This window comes from Volvox carteri (assembly GCF_000143455.1).
Source record: "Volvox carteri f. nagariensis unplaced genomic scaffold VOLCAscaffold_14, whole genome shotgun sequence".
In the NCBI taxonomy this organism is placed as follows: Eukaryota; Viridiplantae; Chlorophyta; class Chlorophyceae; order Chlamydomonadales; family Volvocaceae; genus Volvox; species Volvox carteri.
In genome coordinates, this window is record NW_003307557.1 from 1,647,854 (window position 1) to 1,661,122 (window position 13,269).

General features: G+C 55.1%; 2 protein-coding genes across 2 annotated transcripts; one reads left to right on the forward strand and one right to left on the reverse strand.

The window, feature by feature from the left end:
* Positions 1 to 2,540: 2,540 nt before the first annotated feature.
* On the forward strand, positions 2,541 to 6,255 carry VOLCADRAFT_117261 (uncharacterized protein; the record flags this gene model as incomplete). Its single annotated transcript, XM_002949397.1, has 9 exons — positions 2,541 to 2,716; positions 3,029 to 3,153; positions 3,358 to 3,494; positions 3,748 to 3,951; positions 4,330 to 4,547; positions 5,066 to 5,157; positions 5,634 to 5,683; positions 5,735 to 5,817; positions 6,105 to 6,255. The coding sequence occupies 9 exons, from the start codon at positions 2,541 to 2,543 to the stop codon at positions 6,253 to 6,255; spliced, it is 1,236 nt and encodes a 411-aa protein (XP_002949443.1).
* A 3,113-nt stretch (positions 6,256 to 9,368) lies between these two features.
* On the reverse strand, positions 9,369 to 12,953 carry VOLCADRAFT_89901 (uncharacterized protein; the record flags this gene model as incomplete). The annotated part of the gene is made up of 6 exons (XM_002949496.1): positions 9,369 to 11,115; positions 11,216 to 11,349; positions 11,588 to 11,762; positions 12,158 to 12,242; positions 12,370 to 12,540; positions 12,752 to 12,953. 6 exons carry the CDS (start codon positions 12,951 to 12,953, stop codon positions 9,369 to 9,371), a joined length of 2,514 nt encoding a protein of 837 aa, XP_002949542.1.
* Positions 12,954 to 13,269: the final 316 nt, after the last annotated feature.

The following is a 13,269-nucleotide window of genomic DNA, read 5'->3' on the forward strand; positions in this document are numbered from 1 at the left end:
TAGTGCCCTAAGAGTGATTCCTAAATACTTAGGGTGCCCGGTAATAGCCAAATATTTGGTGCGTTGACCAGTGCAGTCGCGGCCCTCGGAAGCGACAGACGCCAGCTACGCATAACCGGCGAGTGCTATTTCCTCGTCAATGTCCTTCCAGGGAAGTCCTGCTGGTTACATTGGAACTCATATGGATGACGAAGCTTGCTTGAGGCAGCTTCGCTTGCAGCGTGGCCATGTCAATCTCGAGTCGGGTCACCACCCCGCTTTCCCGGACTATCACCACAAATACATCATTCGCAAATGTCGTATGGAGGCCTTAACCAGGTCGCGTCCCAGCACAACTCTGCGCGCTTGCCGACGGTGCCCATGGGGACATTGTCTAGGGGAGTCAAGGAATGCGAGCGAAAACGTGCTGGGCAATAGTAGTAATGTGCTCGAGGGCTAACGTAGCTCAAAAGTGAGCAATTCCTTACAATCCGTACGTCTGATAAAAGTTGTGTAAAGTGGGCCCAATGTAAAGTGAAATGAAGGAAATTTCTTAACTTCTCCATAGAACTTAAGGAACTTTCCCAGCCGCTGGCCAATGGAAAGACCCTCATAGAGCGTGAGAATGAGCCTTGCAGATCCTTGCGGGGATCGTCATTTCAAATTTACATTTGAAGTGTGTCGCAAGTCAATCCATCATATCCACCAACATGACATAATTGCCTGGGACAGATGACAGTGTTTTCATCGCCTCAACAAGCTACAAGTTACAAGTTCCGCACACAAGTGCGGGTGTGTCCGTAAAAGCCGGGGGGCCATGGACGTTGTATTGGTATTGATGCGGGTACGTGGGAGGTCATCTTCATTCTCCCTCGTCCGCTTCAGGCCCAAGCGCCTCAGCGCGACGTGCCTGGCCTCCCAAATAAAAATTTGGAACCATTTCTCGATTTGTGCGTGTCATCAGGCAAGCCACCCGCTTCCGGGGAATTTCCCATGTCAACATATCTGTCACCGAAACCAGGTTATTTTGCTCCAGAATGCTCCAAAATGACAGACAATAATGATGGTGACATTGTTTTCCGGTTGCCTGGTGTTGCTGCGGAGTGAAACCTTCCCAAGCTGGGGTCAGGACACCTGTTGAGGACACCTTGTTGGGGAGTAGCGTTAGCAGCTCCCGATCCGGCCCGTCGCCGCGTGGCCCTAAATCAAATTTAAGGCATAGCCTCAAGAGATACATAATTACTAACTGGGCGTAATTCCGACCGAATAGTGCCCGTAAGATGTGGGAGCTAACCACCTTGGCGATAGAGTTGTCGGGTTTTATTGCCTGGGAGAGGCGGATTCCGCTCCGTAGGGACCTCGAAAGCCTGTTGGTCCAAGTCATCCGCGCTCTTCTGCATCCCTATCGTCCCCTCCGAAGTTCTGCTCATAACGACAGCTCTTGCTTCGGTTTAATTCTCTTTAGGACTACAGAGAACAGCGGCTTTGCAGCGGCTTTCGCTTGCGGTTATCGAGAAGAGCAAGGACAAGGAAAAAAACAAAGGCAAGTGCAGCAGCCAGCTAACTGGTCTATCCTTTCTCACGGATGCATCGTAGTGCAGAAGCGCTTTCCGGGGCAAGGAGAAATGCTCGTAGTGCTAATGCTGCGTAGTCTGAGTCGGGGAAAAGGTCGCGAGTGCATACAGGTTCTGACAGGGGGGCTGAAGAATGACAGGTACTTACAGATACGTGTGCTCTGCGAAAATTTCAGCAGGTATCCTGTGCCATGGACTTCGAGATGGGATGCTGTTTGACACTCTGCTGCGATTGTAAGCCACTCGGATGCAACTACCACACAGTAGCAAAACGCAAATGGAGCTACACCAAATAAAAATGTGCACTGGTCTGAATTATATAAAAAAACGACCTTTCCGGTACGCAGCTCCCGGTACGATACACGTGAGGATTAGAGCAAAGCCCTAACTAGCCCCCCCTTTGCTTGCAGCAATCCTGTCTGTGATTATAGAAGCCAGCTTTTTGAATACGGGAGCTGTAGGACACCAACCTATAAGACACTAACGATATGCTTTAACGTGTCGCTGATCCCGTCGAGGTCGCAGCGAGCGCAGAAACACGAACAGCACGCAATTAAAGGCCGTATTAACCTTGCCTTTTCCTGATGCTCCCTTTGTCTGTGCCGTTGTTTGAGGCTGAGTTTTGAGAACTGCATTAACGGTTGAACGAACTCCAACGGTGAAAGCTCGCTGTGTATCTATCTGTCGCCCTACCCGAAAGCCCACTGGAAAATGCCATCAGCTTTTTGGCGATAGGACTGATAACTCAACAGCGTGCCTTTGCTACCCATAACCCTTTTCGGGATTTTGTGTTTCTCCTGACGAGACGCACGGCGCTTACGGCAGCTCCAAATTGAGTTCGCCGACTTCAGGATAATACTCTATTAAAAGTATTCTTAAAGGTACTGTGCGGTTTCACGCACACTGGGCTCTTGTAAACGGCGTCCTCTTAATTTTTTTGCTATGTTGACAAAAGCGAACGCTTCATTCTGCAGACGCCTGATCAGGATGCTTGGAACTCTGCGACTGGAGGAACCTCCAATACTAAAGGAAGCAACACTAGACGAAGCCGGATGGTGCCTTCCGTTTTCCTACGAAGTAGGAGAGCACCGGCGAGGAGGCCGCGGATTGCTTATTAAATACAAGGCACGTAACCTAACCCTCTCAAAGCCCCAAATAGCAACGTACGTGCCAACAATATGGCGCAATCCCTAATCGGGGCATGTCCCTACGCAGCCCCGCCGCGATGATCCAGCGGACTTCTCGGGCCCTGGGCCTCTGGACTGGGTAATGAAGTCCCGGCTTGGAAGCTTTGGAGCAGACGCAGCGACGACCATCGCCAGCGCATCGTCCAGACCCTCCGTTGCTGCGCCACTTGCCGCGGACGACCCTGAGCCACAACCCAGCAGCTCATATGCCGGACGCATGTCCTCCAGCATTTCGCTGCCAGACGCTGACAAACAATCCCCGTTGGCGCTGCCTCAGCGCGCGCCCAGCGACAGCTACCTGGAGCTCATCTTTCCGTTTAGCAGCAATTCGACACTTCGCGAGCAGTACCAGCGCTTCACCTCCAACCACATGCGGTTTGGGCTCCTTCTGGAAGATCTCGACACACTGGCAGGTGGGTTCAATTGGCACATACATGCATACATGCATACATACAGACATATACGTGCCTTCTCGCTCTTGTCGTACATTGACACGTTACCCCTGCGTTAAACCCGCGCTGACAGAACTTTCAAACCTAAGCTATGACACAACCTTTAAAAGCAACCGTAAAACCTGCAAAGCACCCTAATAGCCCCGTCTCCCTTCACCACGCTAGGTGACATCGCCGCACGGCACGCCGGCGTGTCAGAGAGGGTTTTGTTGACTGCTTCCATTGACCGTATCTCCTGGATTCAAGACCGCCACGTGGCGGGGGAGGTGACCCTGGCGAACAACCTCAGGATGGCAGGGCAGGTGCGAGAGGGGGCTTATTGCGGGGTATGCGGTGTACGGCGTACGGCATTCGGGATGTCGCGTGAAAGAGTAGGGGGGGTACGGGCGATGGAGGGTTGGGGCACATACGGAATGTGATGGGAGGGTGGGTTAGGGGGGAGGAGGTGAGGGGGGAGATGAGGGGGGAGGAAGGAGGGTAATCATGTCCCCCCTAAACCTGCACACTCTGCCTAACCTAACCCAAGCCACCAGCACCACTGCGGGCCGCGCTCAGGTCGTTTGGGCGGGTCGCAGCAGCATGGAGGTCATGATTGAGCTGTCACATCAAGCTCCAGGGGCAGACCCCAATCAGTGGAATTTCATCGGACTGGCGTTTTTCGTACTGGTAGCTCGTACACCAGATCGTACGGCAGCAGCGGAAGTACCCTTGCTTGTACCGGAGACAAGCAGAGAGATGGAGTTGTTCGAGCAGGGCAAGGTGGGAGTTTGAGAGGGGAGAACGGGGGGATTCGGAGCAGGGATGTAAAGGGTATATATAATAGATATACGGGCTTGCTGGGGTGGACAGGGCCATTGGGAGAAACCCTAAAAAACCCTAGGAAGTGGACGTAAAAGGGGAGTCAAATGAAGTGAAGGCCAACCGGACTGCGGGCAAGACCGGACTTGGTAACTTGGTGCGAATGGAAGTGCACCTCTGTATGTCCCACCGAGCTCCTCCACCGAATGGAAAAAAAAGTGGTTTTTCTTCTGTGGTGGCCACCAAGTAAAACCCCAAGTAAAACCCCAAGTAAAACCCCGAAGTTAAAACCCGAAGTTAAAACCCAACAATTTTTTCAACAAGCAAACCTCCTTGCAGGTTCACATGCAGCAGCGGCAGCAGCGTCGTGACGCTCACTGGGCTCGTCGACCCCCCACCGGGGAGGAAGTGGCGCTGGTGCACGACCTAATCAGGCAACACCACTTGCATCGGATAGGCAACTACCATTACCACCACCATCACCATCACCCGCAGCAGCATGGCGAGACGGTGCCCATGAGCCGTACCGTACTGCAGAACTGCTGTCTGATGCACAGGTGCCGGGGGTGGGGGGAGTTGGGGGGAAATGTTGGGGGGAATGTTGTACGGTGTGTTTGGCATGCCGGGGGAAATGGGGTCGGGAAGTTAACACCTCATTAAATGTTGAGGCGGCGTGGAGAGCACGCGGCGCATGGTTTCGGAGGGTCAACGAGGAGCGAAGGATGAGCAGGCGGGCACCCAGTGTGTGTGAGTGTCTGTACGTGTGTCTGTTTACGTGTCTGTTTGCTACGGTACGACGCAAGTTTTTAAGCTGGGCGAGGGTTGACCTGAGGGCGGTCTCCACTTGCGAGCAGGAGCTGAGCACATCGCTCCCCAGCCGCCATTGCCGTTAAAAAAGGAAATGACAAACATACATACGTACAGACAGACAGACAAACAAACAAACAAATAAAGCCGATGCTCTAAACGCTCCCCCTCTCCACCCTCTGCCCCCACGTTACCCCGTCTTCATTTCCCCACACACCACCACCACTCGGCTCACCCCCGCAACTGCCAACTACCAACCGCCCAACAGTCAGGATCGCAACGTGTTTGACGTCATCTTTGGCGGCCACCTATTGCGACTGGCATACGAACATGCCTTCTCAACAGCCGCCCTACATGCAGGTACGACACACGCACCCCCCCCGTTGGAATAACCCCGGTAGCACTTGAGCCCCGGCTTGAGTTGTGGGTGGGGTCCCCTAGCCGCCTCTCTCTCCAAACTGTCCTTACCTGACAACAGCCGTCACAGCAGGCCTTCGCTGCCGCCGCTACGCTATCACCACCACCAGCACCACCACCAGCACCACCACCAGCACCACCACCAGCACCACCACCAGCACCACCAGCACCACCACCAGCACTACCACCACTAGAAGCACCACTAGAAGCACCACTAGAAGCACCACTAGAAGCACCACTAGAAGCACCTCTTCCGCTCACCGGCTTCGCCCTACTTCAACTTCTTTGATGTCCACAGCATCCCACCCATCCCCCTTCTTTCTCTTCCCCCTTCCTTTTCCTTCATAAACACCCTCTCTCACCGCACCCCCTTGCTTTGACATTCTCCCTGTCGTACACGTTGCCGTACTGTCGCACAGGCGAGTACTGCGACCCGTTGTCTATGGATGACGTGGCCTTCCTGATGCCCGTACCCATCGGCACATTGTTGCGGCTCACCGGTCAGGTGGTGTACACGGAGGGGTGTGTGGTGCGGGTGCATGTGCGAGCCACCAAGGTGGAGCCGGGGGCTCCCGAGCAGAGCGTCGTGACCAACGTGTTCAGGTGGGGCCAGGGTTTGCGGTCCATGGCGGGTAGATAATGCGGAAAGGGAAAGGGAAATGATGCCCGCGTGAGGTGTTGTTTCGTTCGCCGTCTCCACTTACCTCCTCACCTCACTTCACGTTTTCACCTCGTTCTAGAATTCTGTTTTTTTCTTGTGTGTGTGTGGCCTTAATGATCCTAAAACGTTTCATACCTTGCCTCCCCTAACCTCTTATGGCATCTTTTTTTTGTATCGATCTCTTATTGGTGAGGGGTGTTGCTCTACCTGCGCGGATTCCCTCGCGCAGCTTTGCGTTTCGATGCCCGAGCGGTCCTGTACGGCGGGTCGTACCGGACACGATGGTTGAGGCGATGGAGTACCTGATGGGTCGCCGCCAGAACGCCAACGATGAGGCCAGCCAGGCCGTGCTGGCGGCGCAGGCGGTAGCGAGGCTGTAGCAGCGAGCCGCACGCTACATACCCGGGAGGGCTGTAGGTACCACGTGGGCTGAAGCTGCAGACGGAGAGGCGCATGGCAGCGAAGGTGGTGGAATCTGTGGGGCATCGGGAATTTTGTGATGAGGCTGTTGCAGAGATGGGTTGAGGGGGATCCCGTGTACCGTTGGTCGTTGGCGGCTGTAGCAGATGTGCTGTGCTAGGGTTTTGTCAACCATGGTTGTCAACCACCTCTGATTGTTTGGATGATTTCGGGTTTAGGGATGCTGGCGCTGAGGGGACCTGGAAAGGCGGTGAGTGATGTCATGTCTGTGGGTGTGTGCTTCGTGTAAGAAAACCTCCGGGGCGGTAGGCGCTGGGCGGCTCGTCGGGTCGTTTTTGCTGTTGCCGCTGCAGAAGAGGAGGCGGAGGCGGAGGAGGCGACCCAGCAGTTGGCGTTGACGGCTTCAAAGTCTGGAGCGGCTGTTGCTGTTGTTGCTGTTGCTGTTGCTGTTGACAGCAAGAAGTGGCCTCCTCCGCTGGCGTACCTTCGGGTCACGAGGCAGCGAGATGTGAGTGATGTGTTGTGAGCGTATCCGCACCCTATCCACTAGACTGGTTCCACCAGCCGGCCTGACGGCCACGCACCGGGCGTTAATCGCCGCGCACTCCCGGCCCAGCTCCGAATTCAGCCGTTTGAAGTCGTTGTCGTGCTCGCCGTATTCCATGTGCGCCAACTCGTGAATCAGCGTCTCGCGAATGCGCTCGTACTTCCGAAACCCCCGTGTGCACATATGTCTGTTTGTACGTATGTATATATGTACAAACAGAACACGTATGTATATATGTATGCATCCACATATGTTGGGGTTTGGCACTACTGGTAAGGCGCGACCATTGCCCCCGGGAGATTCCGGGATCGATACCCATTAGGGTCAAAATCCTTTCGATGGTGGAAGGCATTGCGCCCCTAGATGATGGACGGTGGTGACCTGGGATAAAGTGAACCTGCGAGCCGACCAGGAACGGAGTTGGGCCGCTGTCGACCCGGCAGATTCCGTTGGATGCTGGTGGTGGGTGCGGAACCTGAGCGATCCACTGAGAAGTTGACTAGGGTGACTGGATGAGGGTGCCCCGAAATACCGGGGAAGGCAGGGTTTCGCAGGGTAGCTGCCACGGGCGAAGATACACCCCCCTGTTTCACACATCATATGTGTTCGCACACGTGGTGGGGATTCTGCTGTGGGGGCTCCCCTGCTCGGCCCTCGTGAATAGAATTTTCCGCAGGTTCATGGATAGGGTTTGTACATATGGTGGCTGCCGAAGTGCATCTTAGGGTTACTTAGGTTTTTTTATTCCTCCTACAGCTTCATTGGCACATTCGTTGTTTCTGAAAGGCTGACCGAGTTCCTGAATGCATATCCATTAGTGGCGTTGCCGTGGTGAATCCGATCCGAATAAATTATATTTGTCTAGCTGTCTTGACTGTTGTCGAGCTGCTACTACTGCTGCAGCTACTGCTGCAGCAGCAGCAGCTGCTGCTGCTATGCTCATGATGCGACAGTGGTTATTGATGATGCAGATGCTGTTGGCGAACCTCGCGGGTTCGTTCACCGCATGCATGACGTCCAACGGAGGCGGCTATGCTACTTTAGACAGACCCGGAATGGACTTTTGTTGGACGCGAGGGGAGTTGGCAAAAAGGTGATTTTGATGTGTTGATGGATAGAAGCATGCATTTGACACTGCATTTGGACTGTAATACCTTTCGTCATTACGTGGATGAAGGAAAACAGGGGTGTTTGCTGGTAGTGGCAGTTAAGTCGGTATAAACTTGGTGGCAGGAGGGGAGTTAAGTGCTTGGCGAGTTGTTGCTGCGGCTGCGGCTGCTGCTGAAGAAGAGGAGGAGGGGTACGGGATCGTGTCTATGGGGATGCTAAGACAGGTATAAATGCTAAAATATATTTATCGCCGCATTACAAATGCCCTTTCGGAATCCAGCGGGATCCGCATGACGGTCGGTTGCGATGCGAGACCCCCGACGATCTGGCTGCCTGCCTGCCTGCCTGTGATTTCCTTGATATATATATCAGTCAGATTGCCGGACGAGAAAATGGAGAGATGAAGTAGTAAATTATATTATTTTTTTATTACTTCATAAAAATCACAAATCGAGGCAAGACCTTTCGGCGTGCAAGGTCCTCTACGCCCTTCTCTCCCTCGTCGCTGTGAGGTGAGGCTCCGCTGCCGTTGCATGCACTGAGAACGCCTCTTAACAGTCAGAGCCCGGAAAGGTCAGACCCTGTCATTAAATTATTTTCCCCATGGCAAAAAGAGATCCTGTCACGCAAAACGCCCAATATCGCGCAACGGAACGTACACCTGCAGGTTTTTTACCACACAATACGCCTTTGACACACAACACATATCCAAGAACGGCCGTAAGACTAATGCACCTGTTTAACAATAAGTTAAGTCGCGATCTTTTCCCACAGCCCAACAGTCCCGTGTTCGTAAGTTGTGCGAAAGGAAAAAGGTTTCGTCGCAAAACACCGTAGGGGGTTTCCTGTTGATGAATCCCCCCTGGTTTGAGGAAGCCTAAAGCCCTCCGACCGATGTGCCCTCCACCACCTTCTATTCCTTCATCTGCTCTAGGGGAAACGACACGCAGTGCTTGAATACGACTGACAGCTAGTGGTTAGCCGTATTCGCAACCGAAAACGCACCACCACCCCGTCACACTCCTCGAGGTGCTTTCTATCAATTCGATACAGTACACACACCGTGTAGCCATGTCCCCATGTGTCCCTGCTCTCGGTGGGCAAGAGAGGGTTATAGGGAATAGAACCCCACAGTGCCAGTTTAACGGCCAACGCAGTAGCAGTAATAATAAATATGCAGTAGCACGTGCATTGCCCAGCGCAGCGATTCAAGCCTAAGGCATTTGCCATGCTAGCCAGTAGTTGCATATTAGGCGCATATTAACCAGGGGCTCAAAACTAGTATGCATATATTCTTGTCAGGGGCTAAAAACTATTATATACATGCATTCATGCATGCATGCACGCATCAAAACTGTTAAGCTGTAGTTAGCAACTGTAGCAAGCAATCTTCCTTATGCAAAGGAGCAAATGTCCCTAAGCCAGGTGTCCCCCAGCCGTGTGCATCTGCACGGCAACCTGCTCTCTTGCCTCCCGGACGGCCGACAGCACCAGCCATAGCAACCCGGGGTCGTTACGGCGCAGCCGCAGCACCGCATCCGGCCCCGAACCCTCCTCAACGAAACCCGCAACACGCAGCAACTCCACGCCGCCTGGCAACCGGCCCACACGTCGCTGAAACGCCGCGTTGCTCAGCCGCACACGGCGGTAGCGGTCTTCGGCTGGAAAGTGTACGGCATTACCAAGCATCGTTTCCAACGTATCCAATGCGCTGGCGACATCCTCGGCGGTGACGGCGGCGACGGGTAATGAATCAGGAGTCGTTTGTACGACACTGTACGGTGTGCCTCCTCCCGCAGCCGATCCCATCTGCACCAGTGCGTTCCACGCCTGACGCAGCTTGGCCTGCGCCGCCGCCGCGACTCCGCTGTCGGCGTCAGAGCCGCCGCCGCCGCCGCCATCACCATCATCACCCCCGCCGCCGCCGCCGCCACGACCACCTACCGACAGCTCCTCCGGAGCCCGCAAGCTCAAGCGCACAGATGGCGAGGGCGTCAGGAACGTCGTTGGCGGCGGCTGCGCCACCGCCGTCAGTGCAGCTGGCAGCGATAGCGAGAGCTGGACGCCTCCATCTTCACCACCAGGCTTCAGATCGCTATTATTACCCTCCACGTCCTCCACCACCGGGACCTCCGCTGCCGTTGCTCCTGCCGTCAGTCCTGTTGCTACTGCCGTCGCTGCTGCCGACGTCGCAACGTCGCTTTCCACCACCCGCGAGCCCAGCCCCTGGTCCATGTTTGGAGCTAAATTCTTGCCTAGTCTCCCATCCGCGTCTTCGCCGAGGTCCATCATGACGGGATCATGCGGCGGCGCCGCCACCTCGTCACGAGCCTGTTCCCTGGCCGACATGGCCGACGGCGCTCCCACTGAGGTTACTGCCGTTATCAGCATTGTTGTCGATGGTGTTGGTGGTGTTGCTGCTCTGGACTGTGTAGGCAGGCTAGTCGACGCTGCCAAGGGCGTGACCGCCGGCGTCGGTGGCGGTGACGGCGACGGCTGCGGCTGGATTACGACTCGTGACCTGCCGGTCACTGCCCTCGCTTCTTCGCTGCAACCGTCACCGCCATCACCGGCGCCGTTGCCAGCGCCCTGCTGCAACCCCGTCGTCGTCGTCGTCGTCGTCGTCGGCGGCGGCGGCGGCGGCGGCGGCTCGTCCACGCTGCCCAGCCGCTGCGCCGCCGCCTCGGCACGCTCCGTCGCCGCATCGTAATGCTCAAACTGCCGTACTGGATCGTCTCCATCTCCATCGGCATGGGCACTGGCATCGTCATCTCCCCCGCCGCCGCCGCCACTGCCTTCAGAGCTACTGCCCCTCCCACCACCATCAGTCCCCTCTCCACCGCCTCTGCTGATGCTTCTGCCACCATCCCAGACCCCGGCTGGTCCACCACCCTCCCCACCACCACTAGCACCGCCGCCACTCGGCAACACACCCTGGACTGGTCCGTTACTCCCCATAGCTGCAAGCTGCCGCAGTGTCTTTCCGCTAAGCCGCGCCGTAGCCGCCATGACCGCAGCGGCAGTCCCGTCTTCCAGCAGCAGCGCAGGATCGTCCAGCTCCCTCCCATGGAAAGGACGTTCATGGATGCCGGCGCCCTCGCGTTGACTGCGTCCTGTTGCTGTTGCTGTTGACAGCAATAAGTGGCCTCCTCCGCTGGCGTACCTTCGGGGCACGAGGCAACGAGATGCGAGTGATGTGTTGTGAGCGTATCCGCACCCTATCCACTAGACAGGTTCCACCAGCCGGCCTGACGGCCACGCACCTGGCGTTAATCGCCGCGCACTCCCGGCCCAGCTCCGAATTCAGCCGTTTGAAGTCGTTGTCGTGCTCGCCGTATTCCATGTGCGCCAACTCGTGAATCAGCGTCTCGCGAATGCGCTCGTACTTCCGAAACCCCTGTCGTACCGTAACGCGGCGACAAGAGTTAAAGGAATCCCGCCGACCTGCTGTACCCTAAACCCTATCCACAGAAGTCAATCCGCATCGATTGCGATTGCACTTATACCCGAAAAAGGATCGAGCCAGAGATCATGGAACTAATGACCGACCAGGGTACGGCCACTAGCACCAGCATCATCACAATTACTGCTACTGTCTATCCATCTCCTAGGCAAGGTTGGCATGCCGTACTTACCTTGAGATCATCCGTACGCAGCCGCAGGCTAATTTCCTGTCCTGCGTTGATGTTGACACCCAGAATGCACACCGGCGACACCCCCACCTTGCCCTCCGGTGGCATCTCACTTAGCAGTCCCACTCTGTACTGGTGTGCCGTCATCACGCCCATCACGCCCGGGTCGCTGGCCAGCCTGCGCGCACTCTCGTAACGGCGGGGTGAATGCTTCGGCGGGGTATGTTCCCCCCTTCTAGGCGCACCATGACATTGCGGCCATTTCTGAGCCGGAAAAGTTTAAAGTTAAAAAGAAGGTTGGCCGTCGCGGCTTATTAAAAAATTTATACCGCAAGCTGGGCCTAGTAAAAACAATGGGCCTAGTAAAACCAAACACAATAATACACAGTAAGTAGTAACACAGAAGCAATCTCCTCATCATGACGCTTCCCAGCTTGTTTCTCAGCTTATTGCGTCAAGGGAAAAGATCATCGTCCCCGGCACACCCATCCACACACTCGCACCATTCATTACGCACACATACCCGTTCACTGGCATAGGAAGAAGAGCGTTACGAACCCGGAGTCCGCCCACCTGTACAGCAGCTTGAGGGCCTCGGCTGGGGGCGGCTGCAGCCCGGGACGCTGCCAGGTCTCGTATGAGCTGAAAGTGTACTCGGCTGCCGGGATTGGCAGCGGTAGATCAAGACGGGGCGGAGAGGGCAAATGCATGCAGAAACACAAAAAAATTGCTTGTGTTTTCATTTCATTTTGAAGGCGACATTGCACCACAAGGACATGACGTACCCCTGGGGGGCTGCGGGTTCAAGTCGCTGCGGACTGTCCGCCGTCTGCGAGCTGCGCGCTTGAGTTCATCATCGAAGGAGCGCATGCCCGGCAGGTCGTGGGCCGCACGAACCCGCGTGATCTCTTCCGCGCTGCTAGCCAGAAGCAACACTCTGCAGCCATTGCTGAGGCCTGGCTTTGGGAGGAGGAGGAGGAGGAGGAAAGGAGGGGAAAGATGCTGTGACATCTGGCCGAAGTGAGGTATCACGTATGAGGGGTGACGATATGTACAATGGAGAAATTGCGGGAATTGAAGGAACGACTGTGTGAATGGGACGCATGGTCGCAAAGAATGGGACGCATGGTTCGACGCAGCCAGGCTCAATGCAAGTGAACGGTTCACCTGCTTCCGAGGCAGCCTGCGCGCGTTGTCGTGCAGGAGCAATTTGACACTTCTGTCCAGGGACCAAGAGCTTAAGAGTCTCAAAGGAAGCGCCGTGCTGCTTTTCTATCTCTTCGCCCAGTTCGTTGAGCGTTGGATCGGCAATGGGAAGAGAAATCGTCAATGTGCGACCTCTCCATGTGACATGGATTGTAAAGCTCATGGCAAAGAGCTTGGCTTCGTCCAGTCAACCAATATGGGCAATCTTATGTATGATCGTATTAAAGCATGCGGCGTGTCTGAGGGTGATGCTCAAAGGCACCATTGCACAATTACATTTCATTTGAGATAAAGGAGTTCGATGACATGTCTTGGACTGACAAATTTATAATTACATGAGATGTGCAACGTGGGAACCTTCTCATAAGAAACCTTCCCGAAGATGCCAGATGACCAAGATGCAGAAAATGACACGCATGACAATTGATGATAGCTATTCACCTGATGAACTCCCTCAATTCTTGCTATCGGTTGAGTCG